The sequence below is a fragment of the Chionomys nivalis genome, chromosome 16 (genome assembly GCF_950005125.1).
Source record: "Chionomys nivalis chromosome 16, mChiNiv1.1, whole genome shotgun sequence".
Taxonomy (NCBI): Eukaryota; Metazoa; Chordata; class Mammalia; order Rodentia; family Cricetidae; genus Chionomys; species Chionomys nivalis.
This window is the reverse complement of record NC_080101.1, coordinates 6,010,821-6,026,613: the sequence shown is the minus strand read 5'-3', so window position 1 is coordinate 6,026,613 and position 15,793 is coordinate 6,010,821. Positions and strand designations below refer to the sequence as shown.

The window sequence follows — 15,793 nt, the reverse complement described above, 5'->3', positions numbered from 1 at the left end:
AGCGTGGGGAGAGCTGAACTCACAGGCAACCTAAAGACCATGCTAGTCACATACCGCAAAATAAATAATAAACTTCGAGTCTGTCTTAAAACAACCTATTGGTCAGAGATGTGACCGGAAGCTATGGCCGGCCACCTAACCTTCAGTGAGAGAGACAATATTCTTTTGTGAGCTCACACACTGGTTGTCAAAGGAGTCATTGTCTCTGCCCCTGCAGTCACTTCCTGTGGAGCCTTACCTGGGGTAGTAGGCTGTGTAGTTCATGAAGAGCTGAGTGCCTGCCGGGTAGTATGCAGTAGAGGGCTGCAGTGCCCGGGGACTGAAGAGCAGAGAAGGCTGATAAATGGCAGCTTCCGTAGGGATCACGGCTGCAGGGGCTGGGAACGTGTAGGAAGGAGGAGACAGGCCTAGAGAGAGAGAGAGAGAGAGAGAGAGAGAGAGAGAGAGAGAGACACTCTGAGTCACACTGGTAACAGCTGTCATCGGTGTCAGCATTCAGGCTGTGGTTACTCTTCCACCTGCGTATCTGTGAAGATCGTGTGTGTGTGTGTGTGTGTGTGTGTGTGTGTGTGTACCTGTGTGAGTCAGTGTACAATACGTGCATGCAGGAGCCTTTGGATGCCGGAAGAGGGTGTTAGATCCCCTAATACTGGAGTTAGAGGCAGCTGTGAGCTGCCATGTGGGTACTGGGAACTGAAACCAGGTCCTCTGCGAGAACAGTGATGCTCATAATGCTGACCCATCACCCTGGCCTCAGCTACACATTTTAAATGAAAAAACCACCACAGTTCTTTATATCCCAAGCAACTTCCATTTGATTTTGTGGATGCTTTTGCCCTTTAGTATGACATGAATCAAAGAGACTGGGATAAAAGGATATACCATATATTACACTAAAGCTGTTCCACAGGTGACAAGTTAGATAAACTGTGTATTATCTTCACCTAAAGGCAATCCAAAAATTAGGCTTTGAAGTTAATCTACACCTTCAGACATATAAGAAAAGTTCAACTAGGAAACAGTCCAGAGGAAAGAGCTCGGCATGGTGGTGCACTCAAGAAGCAGAGGCTAGGGTTATGGTCATGACTTCAAGGCCAGTCTAGTTTATGTATCAAGTTCCAAGCCAGCCACCAGGGCTACAGCATGAGGCCCTGTCTCCAAAACCTAAACCAAACCATACCCCACACATATAAAAAAGGGGGTCAAGTTTTTAAAAAATGCAATCTAGGGCTGAGAGTGTAGTTAAGCGGTGGGGTGGGGGCTCAGCCTGGGTTAGGCCCTGGGTCCAATCCCTAGCAGAATGGGAGGAGGGAGAGGGAGTTCCTCTATCTTCTAGTTACCCTGCACTTTCCGTGATCTCAGACTCCCTTACACTGGAGCTGCTGGTAGTCTCGAGCTTTCCCAAGTAGCATGACTACACGAGCTAGACCGTATGCACTGGATGGAAGATGGATAGCTAAGCCAACAGAATATGGGGTCAGCACACTGAGATCCAATAGATTCTGTGACTGGGCCCCAAGGGGTAACTTCACAGGAAAATCTCCAAGACGAATTCTGGCTTTCCTCGTTCTTAAGAGTTTCTCCTTCATTATGAAGAATATGGTGAGCAGTTATGACCATGGACTTCTGGTTCAACATCTAAGTAAGTACGTATGTATATACTTATCTATTATAGTGCCAGGGGCCCAGCCCATCTCTGAGCACATTAGGTAATTACATCGGCACCCCTTGAACTTTTGAGATAGTCTCATTATATGGCCCAGGCTGGCCTCAAACTCATAACCCTTTTGCCTCAGCCTCCCCAGTGGTGGGACCCACATGCATACAATCACACCTGGTAGTGAACAGAAACTCCGCCAAGCCTGCAAATTCTGTTGTTCACGTCAGGCCTGTGGCATACTCAGTGACGGAGTATGTGAAGGGTCTGGGTTCAGTCCTCAGCACCACACACACAAACCCCAAGATCTGAAGCACCACAGAACACTGTGTAGCCTGTACTCCTAACTGGTTTGCAAAATCATCAAGAAACTCATGATGGGGCTGGAGAGATGGCTCAGAGGTTAATAGCACTGATCTTCCAGAGGTCCTGAGTTCAATTCCCAGCAACCATATGGTGGCTCACAACCATCTGTAATTTGATCTGGCTCCCTCTTCTGGCCTGCAGACTGAACACTGTGTAATAATAAATAAATATTAAAAAAAAAAAAAGAAAGAAACTCATGATGTAAATGCTACGTGCTATGAAGACAAGCAGAGGGTGAGCCTGCAGCTCAGCGGGAATGTCCTTGTCCAGCATGAGCAGACCCTCGGACTCATCTCCAGCAACACAAAAATGGAAAGAAAAAACAGCACAGGATATAAAATAAAGTTGACTGTGAAATTACATTGGTTTTTTTTTTGGGGGGGGGGGTAATTCTGAGCTTGGCTGCTCTGGAACTAGATATGCAGACCAGACTGGTCTCGAGTGTTTGCCTCCCTGCTGGCATCAAAAGTGTGCACCATCAGGTCCGGCTAACTTCCAGTGAATCAAGGTGCTGCACAGTATGAAGACACTACCAGCATTTTCTTTTGCCAAATTCATCAAGAAAGTCTTCAGTGGGAAATATCAGCCCCATCATTATTTAAATTGCTTTAAGTATTTGAGATTAGATTTAAAAAACAGGCAATTTCTGTAAGTCTTGTGGTTGTGGTATGGTTAGGCAGTCACCTAAGAGTGGCAGCACAGGGGGGCAGAAAACACGCACACGTTCACCGGACTCCTGACTTTTAAAGAAATCAACTCTTCTGCTACAAAGAAACACGACCAATTTTAGGAAAAAATCTTGTCTTCATTTTGTAACCAAAGATGCAGAAACATATTCTTTTTTGGTTGTTGTTTTTCGAGACAGGATTTCTCTGTGTTAAAGGAGCCCTGGCTTTCCTGGACTCGATTTATAGACCAGGCTGGCCTCAAACTCACCAAGAGCCACCTATCTCTGCCTCCTGAGTACTGGGATTAAAGGCATGCACCATTATTCGCCCGGCTGCAGAAATATATTCTTAAAAAATTGTTATTAAAGACTAGGTCTTCAGAAATACAATTTTATATGAAATAGGATTTAAAATTCCTCCTTTGCTAGGTGAGAATTGTGGCTCAGACCTATTGTCCTAGTAGTACTCAGGAGGATGAGGCAGGAGTATCCGTGAGCTCCAAGATAACATGGCCTAGATACTGAGCTCCAGGCCAGCCTGGTAGATAGCGAAACCTTGTCTCAAAACTTGAGTCTATAATAAACTGGACAAGAAACAATGGGGAATTTGTTTCATGATATTTGACGGACAATCACTAAGGGATATTACGTTAATGTTACTGACATTTACAGTGATTTATGGACAGAAGACATTCAAGTTTTACCATAAAGTATTGTTTTTACACTCAATCATAATTTCTAAAACCTTGTATCTCATTAACAATAAACTATTAGATATTCACCAACAGCAAGCAGCAGGTAAATGGAATTATTAGAGTTCAGGAATTCCAACGGGAAAAAAAGGATTAAGCCCCACCAGACATTCTACAAACAATTGAAAGAGGTAACTGCCACAGATCTCTCTTTGCTCAAAATAAAACTGAATGCCTATTAACTGCCCACTCTAATAGAATCCAGCAAACCAACCCGGTGCCCCTTTCCAGTTATCTTTGAACTATTATCCCAAGGTCTTTAAACATATCCAACATGCAGGTTAAAAACTGCATTTTTAAAAAGAGACTCGTGTTTGGAAACATCAGGTTTCCTTAGCCACTGACTAAACCTTGCTTCTAGACTACGGGGCTTATTCCTCTCCAACAGGATTCCAGACGGCTTGCACCCAGTTGCCAATGAGCAAGAGCACAGCTTGGAATTAAGCACTGATCCTGTGACCCAATCAAACGTTGGCCAAATCAATTACGCATTTATATATAAACATGGTTTACTAACTTGCTCATTCCGGATATCCTGGACAGCAACAGGAATGCTCTCCAGGGTATCATTTTGAAGACATAGTTGATGCTCAAAACAGTTAAGAATCCAAAATGGGCATCAAATCATCCTTCTTAAAGTTCAACGTGTAAAAGAATGGTGAATAAATTAAAAAATAAAGACAGAAAGGAAGGGATCCAGCCAAACGTATATTTTACCTTTAAATGCGTATTAAATTATCTACATAGCCAGGTTGCTTCCCAGAGTCAGTGCTTATCTGGAGCACACTAAGCCTCAGAAACCAAATGCTTATCACTGGAAAAGCAAGAATATAATTTGAAAGGAGGTATGTGTAGCATCTCTAACTATGGGTGTCCACAACCAAGGTCTTAACTGATTACCAGACACTAGTGATTTCAGATGGGAAAGCCTTGTGTAACCCCCTTGCCTGCCTCAGGAAGAACCAGGGGCACAGGAAGTGAGTGTCGCAGAGAGCAGCTGAAGCACCTACCAGCACACAGCGTAGAAGAGCGCAGAGACCCAAGAAAAACTTACATGGTAACTTACATGGCGGTGGGGATAAGCCATTTCGATTTAAAGTGCCCCCCATTAACACAAAGTTCATCTCCTCAGCGGAACACTGAAAGACTTCCACATATCTGTCCTTCATGACCTTTTTATGATACTTCTGTGCAGCCATGAATGCTCTGTCTGCAGACTTCATCTGGATAAAGGCATCTCCTGACGGGCGGCCCTAGTGTGCAGGAAGAGCAGAAACAAAGGAGGCTGTCTCCTTCAACAAGGAAGTAAACGTCCCTTACACAGCATGCCAAGGGACCAGCACCCAAGTATACGACGTGTGTAGCCACAAAATCTGGGTGACAGTGTGATCTGCTGAAATCTGATTTGGGCTTCGTTCCCTAATCACCAGAATGACCTACAAAATCTTGAAGAAAACAGTTCTGAGAGACATGGTCGAAAGCTATCCCTTGGGTTTCTGCTAAGTTAGTGTCAAATTTACAGGGCTTCCAGAGGTCTCGCTCGCTGTGACTGCAGCTTCAGAATGGAGGATTATATCGTGGATTTTTCTCCCTTCTGAAAAATCCGATTAAATATCATTTGATGAGAAAAGCTAGTAACATATCCTCCGACAGGAAACTAAATCAGCCTGTGGGTGCCCTTTGGCTCTGTCTTGCTTCCTCTCTGACCTGCCACATCCTTGTCCCTCACTGCTGGAGACTAGGGTGTCTTGAGGGTAAGTCAGGGATTTGCAAAGTATGACACTAAGTGGCTAGATGCCATCTGTAACGCTGGGAAGCCATTCCTTCCAACATGCTCCCCCTCTCTCTCTCAACTGCTCAAAGAAGTACTCTGAGGTAGTTTTTGTTAGCAAAAATTCCCCTCGGGGGAGGGGGGAATCAAGCCTCTGTCTGTGCTACATATACAAGTCGAACACCTTGGCAATATTTTATCATCTGAACCACACTGGAGGGGGGGGAAGATGAGCAGTTTATAGGGCTCTTTTTAAAGTTAGTTCTCCAAGTCTCCTAGGGAACATTTATAATATTATACTATTTTACAAATGATTACCATGCAAGTTACCATAATAGTCACCATACCAGGGAAATTAGCAACAAACCCAGTCCATGATGAAAACCCAACATCTACAAGACAGATAAGAGCCATCATCAAAGGAACATTTTCCCCCAGGTCATGGAGGTCAAATGAGAGGCAAATCTGTCTACTGTTGTTAATCAAAGGGTAACAGCCCCAAGGTTATTAGAAAACAGTAACTTGAAAGAAATAATTCCCTAGTGATGCCGAATAGTGGAGTCGCCCACTGGCAAAGTGGGCTATAACTTGTCAGATTAAAAAGGTTGTGTGGCTTACACAGACAAAGTGTTAGAAGAACGTGCTAGTGTAGAAGGCTGTGCAAGGGCTTGGAGCTTGTGACTACTTGTGCCCAGTAAGTAGGAAGATAATTACAAAAGTGAACAAACCCTCAAGTGGGAACACGTGGGAAATAAGCAGTCAGAAAAAAATGAGTATTTCCACTCTTAAGTCTGCATTCCGTCCATTAACACTCTGAGAAAATGCTTGTTGTCCAAAATTAAATTCTTTGCTTTTAACAGACTTGCAAAGTTTTAATCTAGTGCTACTTAGTCTGTGAGTATTTGGAACTCTGTCCTGCTTGAGACGGCACAAGACACCAGTCGACTGTCCGGCACCTAGCAGGATTAAATTTGTTTAACCAAAACTCAAGTAGCACCAAGCAAGTAAGTGCTTCCCGGCATAGGGAAGAATTCAGTCTTTTATAGAAAAGCTTTGCAATTATTCCTGCTGCTGCTGAGACGAAGATCCACACCTATTGCTAAGGACTGCAGCTTTCCGGGTCCACATTCTACTGAGTGCAAGTGGACGCCTCACACACGTCTGTGGGTGTGAAGTGTTTCAAAACACTGGTGTGCTCTTTGCTTACATTTGGTCTGTGGCCACTCTCACACCAGAACTGCAGAGTTGAGCAGCTACAACAGGAAACGCTGGACACACTCATCGTATACTGATAATAAATGCTGATAAGGGAGACAGCTGAACTCCAACAATCGCACTAATAGCAGGCAAATTTTTAGAGTATGTCTTAAAGATGTCTTATATGTACAGCTAAATCTTCTCTTAATGTAATGTAAAATTTTGGGGCTGGAAAGATGGCTCAGTGGTTAAGAGCATTGCCTACTCTTCCAAAGGTTCTGAGTTCAATTCCCAGCAACCACATGGTGGCTCACAACCATCTGTAATGAGGTCTGGTATCCTCTTCTGGCCTGCAGACATACACGCAGACAGAATATTGTATACATAATAAATAAATATATGTAATGTAAAATTTTGGACTATTATACTTAGATCTTGGTAGAGGGGAGTGCTTGACCCCCAGAACAGCAAACCCATTTTCTAACAGTTAACTTCCTTACCTGGTGGTTTAACACCATGTGAACCCCATGCGTCCGAATATCTGTGGAAAACTCCCCCAGGAAGTCCAGAATGTCCTCAACAGTGGCAGCATAGGGAAGACCTCGCAGACGAATACAGTCTCTTATATTTGTGGGGGGCACAAACTGCTGAGGTAGTACCGGGATGATGGGAGGGTTTGGGAGTGGAATCAGAGGGGCTGAAGAGAATCGATTCAGCACCTATATAAAAGGCAAAACACAAGGGACTTAAAGAGTCTTGCTGCTCCTAACCCATCCTCCATAGTACCGCTAACCTCACCAAGAATCCTGTTAGACCTGCAGGCCCTAGTTAGTGTGTTATCAGCTGTATGGCACACTGTAGAATACAGGAGGTTCTCAATCAAATCTTCAAAGGGGTAAGGATGCAGTGGGGTATACACATGGCTACAAGACACAACTATTATAAAATATGACTGCTTCTCAGGGTCCTCTGGGTGATTGATAAGGGCAAGGAAGTTTGAGAAGCCCTGATGAGGGGCTCATGCATCTCCTCCTGGACAGTGCAATGCCCACTTCTGCCAAATACATGAAGTAAATTGGTGCGCGGAACTACACACCTGCGATCCCAGCCCTCAGGAAGCAGGAGGGCTGCCATTAATTTAAGGCTGCTCTGCTGTATATAGCAATTTTTAAGCCAGCCAGCGCTACAGAGTGAGACGCTGTCTTTAAAAAAATGAATACAATAAAATAAACCAAGGCACATACTCCATGTAATACAATGTACTCATTAGGCAGTGTCTATCTGGGTAAACGTATTTAAAAACCTAGACATATTGCAAGATGCGGACTTTTGCGGAAATTTATTCAACTTCATTTCACGAAGTAATACATTTAACATACAGTGATCCCTTAATATTATCTTCACAGCCGAACTTTGAACTCTACTAATAAAGTAAAGAGAACGGCCTCAGGAACCACCTTGCCAGTTTGAAAATATTTTTTGTTAACTTCTTTCTCACGTCTATGTGATTTCTATTTAGGAAGTTATTTAACACATGACTGCACACACCTGCTGCACTTCGGCTGCCGTGCTCCTGAATAGCTCGATGTATCTTTTACCCAACAAGTCCTTGTGCTTCCGCAGGGCGTTCTGAGCGTATTCCTCACAGGCGAAGAGCACAAAGGCATCTCCCGTCGGCCTGCCATCCGGATAGGTGACAAAGAGGATGCCTTCCTTTCCCCCGGTGATGGGGCAATGCTGTCCGAAGAAGGCGACCACCTCCTCGGCGGTGGCGGTGAAAGGGAGCCCCCGCATGCGGACGATGACCTGATTTTCCTTGGAGAGGAACTGGGCTACCTCATTGGATGTCCCTAGAGAAAATGAATATTAGAATACACAGGGAGAAAGAGTTAAGATAGCAATATGACCAAATTTAGAATGGCAAAATTCTTAATACGGTGTGAGATGCCGGGAAGCAGAGCCAGTACCTTAGCACCAGGAGGCGCTCTACTGCCGAGCCTCCACGAGGCCTCTGCCAACGTTCTGATCTGCACCACCACTAGATTCATAATGATAATATCCTAGGACTCAGGAGTCCCTGCAGATTTGAAACTCTTCCCACAGCACTTTTCTAAAGCACCCCCCTTATCTTTGGAAGCTGGCCACACAAATCAGTGGTCACCTGTTCGTTCTTCTCACAGAGAGTGCCATGGCACCGACAGACACACAGGTCCTGGGACTCTGTGCCTAGTGCACGTCTTTGAGTTCCATGTCCAGCTACACAACAACAAAGGCGCAAGCCCTCGATCCAGAACACCGACGTCGCATCTTAGCTATCCTGTCTACCAGGGCATGACTTTATTCAAGTTTATCTATGCCTTAGTGTCCACATCTGCTAAGTTAACTCCACAAACTAGGAGAATGAATTAGGATAATAAAGTGCATTGTGTTTATAATTGCTTCATTACCTCTAATTAAGAAACTTTCATAGAGAATAATGAAGATGCAAATGCCCAGTTCCAACATTCACCAACTCTGCTCCAAGTGCAGCACGGGGCAGCAGTGCACGTGGAAGCATGCCCTGAAATGCACATCTGCAGTTCCCGCTAACACCACGGCTGGTCACACTAGGCAGACAACAAAACCCAGCTCATCTGTCCGTCTGCAGTGTTTACCATCCAAGTCCAGGGCACAGAAGAACCCGGCAACTGCAAATACACCATCTATGCCCCGTCCACGTCAAACAATGCTGTGAACTTCAGACACCTGAAGAAAAGTCAAATCTTAAACTCTGAAGCCTTAGGATTTAGCCAAAGAAAGTAGCAGAAAAGAAACATACTGAAAAATCGGAGGCACCCTAGCGTAATCTGGCACCTTGTCAAAATCTATTGACGGCTTCAGTTCAGAGACCCACCCTAAAGAATAGTACAAGCATAAAACTTTACAGCATACTTAAAAATAAGCTCCAGGAGTTCCGTGGGGATGTACAAAGACATGGTATACGAGCCGGGTGGTAGGGGCACAGGGGCGCACGCCTTTAATTCCAGCTCCCAGGAGGCAGAGGCAGGTGAATCTCTGAGTTTGAGGTCAGCCTGGTCCACAAAGTGAACTCCAGGATGCCCTGTTGTTCTACAAGAGCTAGTTTCAGGACAGGCTCCAAGGCCACAGAAAAACCCTGTCTCAAAAAACAAACCAAAAAAAAAAAAACAACCTAAAAATGATTTTTTTTCCCCTCTATTCTTATTTCTGTGAATACCACGTATCTAAAAATACTAGACCAGGACCTGATGACCTACCTAAGTTCAATCGTCAGAGCCCACATAAAGGTAGAAGGAGAGAAAGAACCAAATCTAGACAATTATCCCTCCAAATTCAAGAAACTACCATGGTCTTGAGCACTGAGAAGCTCAATAACTGAGAAAAATCTAGAAATAGACTTATAATAGCCTCAGGCACTGCAGGCGACTGCTTCCGACAGTTCAGAAACATTTCTCTCAAGAACTACCTTTCTCTCTGTATGTAACTGTACGTGAGTGACCCTTTCACCTTTATATGGTCTCATTCTCAATGGCTATTTAGACATAGTAGATTTGCTCAGGCCTTAGGGCAAATGTTACAGTCCATTAAATTCACCAGCGGTATGGGAAATTTCTTCTCCCTATTTATAAACCAACCCCCAGGTTTTACTAGGAAAGAACCATTTATGGTCACAGGAATGCACTTGCAGTGTGCGCGCAAAACCTCAGGTTATCAATGAAGTATGTACTACGTAAGAGCAACCCACCTCCAGCAATCTTAAGAAAGTCTTCACCCGTTGCTTTGTAAACCTAAGAAAATAAAGAGACATTATGAAACCATTTCTAAAACACCCATCACATGTTAGCGGTCAAGGGCAGAGGTCAGGGTGTTGGGACGTGACGCGTACCTCGATATACCGGTTCCCCATGTGATGCTTGTGTCTCTGCAGGGCTAGATCTCTGTGCTCCTCACTTACAAACCTAACCAGTGCTTCTCCGTTCCTCCGTCCCTGAGCATTCAGACAGAGTGCCGCACCTCCCCTTTGAAGGAAACAAAACAGAGGGAAGAAAGGGGGTGAGGACAGAAAACCCGCTACGCCTCTGGGGAGGGGTGAAACAAAGAAAAACCAACTTGGCGATATTGAGTCCTTTGAAGAACCTGGCGATGTCTTGATCCGAAGACTGCCAGGGCAAGCCTCGAGCCCTCACGACCGTGTTGTCGTCGATGAGCTCCATCTTGCTGCTGCAAACCAAACACAACATCATGTAGCATAGTTGATGCAAAACAGGCTGCATGGTGACGGAGGAGACCTGCTTCCCTTTGAGACCAGACTGACTTGCAGGTTCAACTTCTCTGGACCCTCACAACTTGTCTGGAAATGGCACAAAAATCTTCCGTGTCACTACAGAAAGATGGCTGTCTGTGTAGGTCCAGTATAGCTAGCTCATCTAGGAAACTGTCTATCAGCTGCGTAGCTCCTTGCCCGCCAAGCACTCAAAAGCATCTCAGATCAGTTTATAGGAAGCAACTTCTTTCCAAACCCTTACGGCCTGACCTAGAAGGAAGAAGGTTTCTTTCTTTGTCGTGGTGACAGCCCTTCAATAAATCATCCTGACTGACCTTGAACTTGAGAACTTCCTACCTCAGTACTAAGATTCCTGGACTGAGACACCATACTGAGGTCAAGCAGGGTTGGGGTTTCAATCTTTTTTCACAGGTATCAAGCACGTGTGTGGGAGTTAAATCCAGCCTGGCAGCAAGGATGGGAACAGAGCTACAATTAACCCACGCCGAGAGTGTGAGCGTGTGGTCAGAGGTCTGTATAAGAATCTCCATCGGCAAAGGGGAGTGCCAGGCAACACAGGGTGTTTATGGAAACACTTGGGAGTCTCCACACCTTGGTGAGTCACCTGAACTGCGCCCAGTATATATTTTGACCTTTTAAAGGTCTGTCTCCCATCCATATTTTCACTAATCCTAGGACATTTTCCTACTGATTCTCTTTCTGTACAACAAAATTCAGCGCTAAGGTCTCTCTGACAGTAAAACCAGCAGTTTCTGGTTATCACCAGGTGCCAGACAGTCTCACGACAGTGACTGACTAGTATAGCCACATCTACCTATGATCACAGAGATTCCGCTCCGGACTCCTCCCTAGATGTCTGCTGTGATACAGTAGCTACTATAGTATATAGGTAGCTTAGCCCAGGAACATTAAAACCCCTTTTAAGATCCATTGTTATTTATGTGTATGTTTGTGTGCCTACATGAATTTATGTGCACCATGTGCAGAGGCCAGACAGCATTTGATCCCTTGGAAATGGAGTTCAAGGGAGCTGTGAACTGCCTGGTGTAGACTCTAGGAACCAAACCCCAAGTCCTCAACAAGAGCAGTAATGACCTTAAGAGATGACCATCATCTTTCCAATCACCCCACAACTTCCAAATCCTATCACTTTTTTTTGGAAAGGTTAGGCAGACATGAAGACTAACTTAAGAATCATATCTTAAACAGCATATGCCTAAGCCAGTTAAAGAAATTAAACACAGCAACTTCTAATTTTTTTTTATCTTCTTTTCTTTCTTCTCTGTCTCTCTCTCTCTCTTTTTTTTTTTTTGTGACAGAGTATCTCTGTGTAACAGCCTTGGCTGTTCTGGAACTCTGGCCTCAAACTCAGAGATCCTCCTGCCTCTGCCTCTCGAGTGTTGGAATAAGGTGCCATGCCACCAGCACTCGACATCAAATTTTAACCTCAACTTATAAGCTTGCTTTAAGTAAGAGATTACTTGACAATAAGAATAGTAACTGGAAGGTTTAATAAAATTAGGAAAATCTAGAGGGACTTCAAAACCATGAGTAAGAACAAGTCTAAGGTTCAAGGGACTAGTACGCAACCACTTACCATGTACCACTTTCAAATTTGTAGTTTACTCTTTCTGGATCTGAAAACCTGTGATCTGAAAAGGAGAAAACACAGTCGTCATCCTGGCTACGGATGGCAAAGCTGAGCAAAGCGATCAGAGCCCGGCGCTGCTGCGAGATCAATCACTACTGCGATACTCACTGTAAGGGTCTGAGATCATGGCTAAAATTATGTTCCCCATATCTTCAACTTGAGAGGCTCCGTATCGGGAGACGGAGTCATTCTTCTCAAAGTTTAGACCTGTGGGGCTGTTAAGGAAACATCTGGAGAAGTAAAGGCAGATCTAGGCAGAGGTTAACCTGGAAGCCAGGGAAGTTCCTCAATAAGAAAGTTTGTTCACTTAGAAAAAAACAAATGCATGAGAAAACTGTGTGCGCTTAGGGTCGAATCATAAAGCAACCAAGTTAATTCAAATTCTTTATCATTACCCATACAAGGCAATGACCAGGTAACCTGAAGATAAAGCTGTCAGTCAAGACCAGGTCTAAACTTTGCAGTCTACACTTGACAATACCAGTGGCACAATTCCCATGCCTTTACCCAGAACGTCCCTTCCAGAATACTCACAGAGCCCTATGGGATAGCCTATCTTCAACCGTACTCCATAAAACCCAAGTGCTTTCACAGCAGATTTTAGAAATGATTCAAGCACTCTGAACCAGCAATGTCATGTGTGTTTTGACATGGTGACCTCAACGCTGCTCGGGCTGGTCAGGACTCCAGGGCTCAAGCAATCCTACTTCAGCCTTAGCATGTCGAGAATGTAGGAACACACCACGACCAACCCTAATGCTCCTTGATCACACCAGGATACTTTCTGGGTAAACCAGGGCTTGTCTCCCACATTTTGTATTATGTGTAAATCACAATGAAGTATTTTTAAAATTTATATTGTATTTTAATTATTTTTGTGTGTGGTCTTTGCCTCTAAAAACTGGCATTCAACGTGTGGGGGTGCTGTGGGACAACCCGCGTGTCCCGAGGCACGGCAGCACTCAGTCATCTCACAGGTCCAGAATACATGCTTAAAGACTTATTTAATGTGCTCTGGTGTTTTTTGCCTATATATACTTTGTGTGAGGGAGTCCGTTCCCCTAGAGCTGGAGTTGTGAGCTGCCACGTGGGCTCTGGGAACTGAACCCGGGACCTCTGGAAGAGCAGCCAGTGCTCTTAACCACCAAGCCATCTCTACAGCCCAGACTACGGTTTTAGCAGGAATCAAAGATGATACTGTGGGAACTGCACCTGTTGACACCTAGCGGAATGTTTGCCTACACCATACTGTCCCCTAGCTGATAGTGTTCAAAACTTTAAAAAAGTATTTGTAAAAAAAGAAGAAATAAAGATAAGATCCCTCATGGACTACTTAGGGAAAAGTCGAATCCAAAAGTCAACAATTCAGAAGCTAGTCAATCAGTCGAGACCACAGTACTTCTTTCCCATCTCTTCCAAGTCTTTCCCCACCCCTCAGCCTCCCTTTCCTCTCCATAGAGACAGTTCCCAGGAAACGACTTAACCGCTAAACTCCAGCTCATCTGTAAAGCCAAAGCTGTGACAACCTCACCTTCTGGGGTCTGTGTGAAGACAAAGATAAAGACACAAAGTAGACATTTAATAACAGCATCTTGCCCTCTGTCTACATTGTAGTAAAGGCACGAAAACAGAGAAACAACAGTGCCTCCTCCGAGCCACCGCCGACAGGGAAAACACCTGAGCAAAAGGTATGATTCACTGTAGGCTAGAGAGTCCCGGGTGTTGAACTCCTCCCCAAGCCTGACAGGAACTACAGATGCTAACACCCCAGCTGCTTCTGCAGAGCTGCGGCCGTCACCAGGCTGCGGCGCACCTCTCTCTGGTCAGCCCATCAATTACCATCACTACATGGCCACTTTCATCACATACAAACAAGGTCCCGGACAAGAGATGGAGCCTCAGTTTTTTGTTTCACATAGAGGTTTGAGAGTTCTTTTTTGTTCTGTTAATTTGAGACAAACCTCACTGTGCAGTCCAGCTGGGATGGAACTTGCCTATAGACCGTGCTAGCCTTGAACTTGCAATGACTCTGCTTCCTGAGGGCTGGGACTAAAAAGACATGAGCCACCACGTCCAACCAGGTTTGAGATTTTCTAATCCTACTTCTAGTGATTTTAGTCTTCCTTTTCATAAACAAATCAAATATACACCAATAAATAATTCTCTAGAAGCCGTGTGTGAGTTCGAGACCAGCCTGGTCTATACAGCAAGTTTCAGAACAGTTAGGACTACAAAGAGACCCTGTCGTTAAAAAAAAAAAAATGGGTTGAAGGGGGGAGGGGAGCAGAGAAAAATGTAGAGCTCAATAAATATCAATTAAAAAAAAACCTAGATACACGACATAACAAATCATAACCAGATTATTTAAAGGATCCCCACCCAAACAGGCATAGCCAAATAATACACAAACGTATGCATCTGTTTACAGGGCAGAAGCAAAGGCAATTAAAACACACCGTGCCATCATCCGCCTCCTTTTCTCTTCACAACATTCCATCAGGTAGGAGAGCAACACCCACAAAAGAAAGACCTACGATTTGGAGATGTTCTCCAACTGTTCCTCTATACTTTGCTGTACACACATACCTGCTTTAGGCTAAAAAGCTTCACTGACTTTGTTTTACCTCGAGCAATACTTTTGAGAAAAAAAAATTAAATTTATAAGTCAAGGAGAGGGAAATCAAAAATAAAAACGAAGAGTCTCTTTCCCTGATGAAATCGATTGGCAGCTGAAGAATCATGTTACTAAATTCTCATTTTCATTAAGAATACATCACTGGCCTTTGGCTAATATGGCTTTATATAATACATCCCAACCTATTTCCCTTTGTGCCACCACAGAGACCAGCGGCTGGAAGCCGTAACAACTTTTACAAGCCACTGGACCTGCTCCATGCCCAGCTCACCTCTTTACACGTGTCTATCTCATACGCACCTCTTCAATTTGTTCACTCCATTTCCTTACCAGAATCCAAACACAAACAACAAAGGGAGGGCTTCCCTTCTTGTCTTTTGTACACGCTAGGAAATGCACATCTGCTGAGTTACAAACCTGGTCCTAGGTGAGTTTGGGGATTATCTCTTTATTTTTTGATGATTCCTTTTTTATTTTCTATGTGCACTGGTGTTTTGCTTACGTGTATGTCTGTGTGAAGGTGCTGGATCCCCTCGATCTCGAGTTATAGAGAGTTGTGAGCCACCGTGTGGGTGCTGGGACTTGAACCCTGGTCCTCTGGAAGAGCAGTCAGCGCTCTTAACTGCTGAGCTATCTCTCCAGCTTGGGGTTTTCTAATGCTTTAGCACCAATACTTTCTTCCACCGAGGCCTATTATATTTTCAATTACTTGCTTCACGTCACATTTTGAGAAGGTGAGATGAGCCTGTGCCTCCTGATCTCCTGCAGGGCTGGTCATGGGAGTGACTCACTGT

The 15,793-nt window shown here is 44.4% G+C and overlaps 1 protein-coding gene across 1 annotated transcript in view; it reads right to left on the bottom strand.

Annotated features, from left to right (window-relative positions):
- The window catches only part of Esrp1 (epithelial splicing regulatory protein 1), a 46,229-nt gene that overhangs the window by 17,498 nt on the left and 12,938 nt on the right, over positions 1 to 15,793 (bottom strand). Inside the window, exons 5-13 of the mRNA XM_057790539.1 lie at positions 12,473 to 12,571; positions 12,311 to 12,365; positions 10,539 to 10,649; positions 10,315 to 10,447; positions 10,174 to 10,216; positions 7,959 to 8,260; positions 6,911 to 7,129; positions 4,509 to 4,695; positions 239 to 407 (exon numbers count right to left, since the gene is read on the bottom strand). Coding sequence (XP_057646522.1) covers positions 239 to 407; positions 4,509 to 4,695; positions 6,911 to 7,129; positions 7,959 to 8,260; positions 10,174 to 10,216; positions 10,315 to 10,447; positions 10,539 to 10,649; positions 12,311 to 12,365; positions 12,473 to 12,571 — 1,318 coding nt within the window. The remainder of the gene's footprint in view (positions 1 to 238; positions 408 to 4,508; positions 4,696 to 6,910; positions 7,130 to 7,958; positions 8,261 to 10,173; positions 10,217 to 10,314; positions 10,448 to 10,538; positions 10,650 to 12,310; positions 12,366 to 12,472; positions 12,572 to 15,793) is intronic.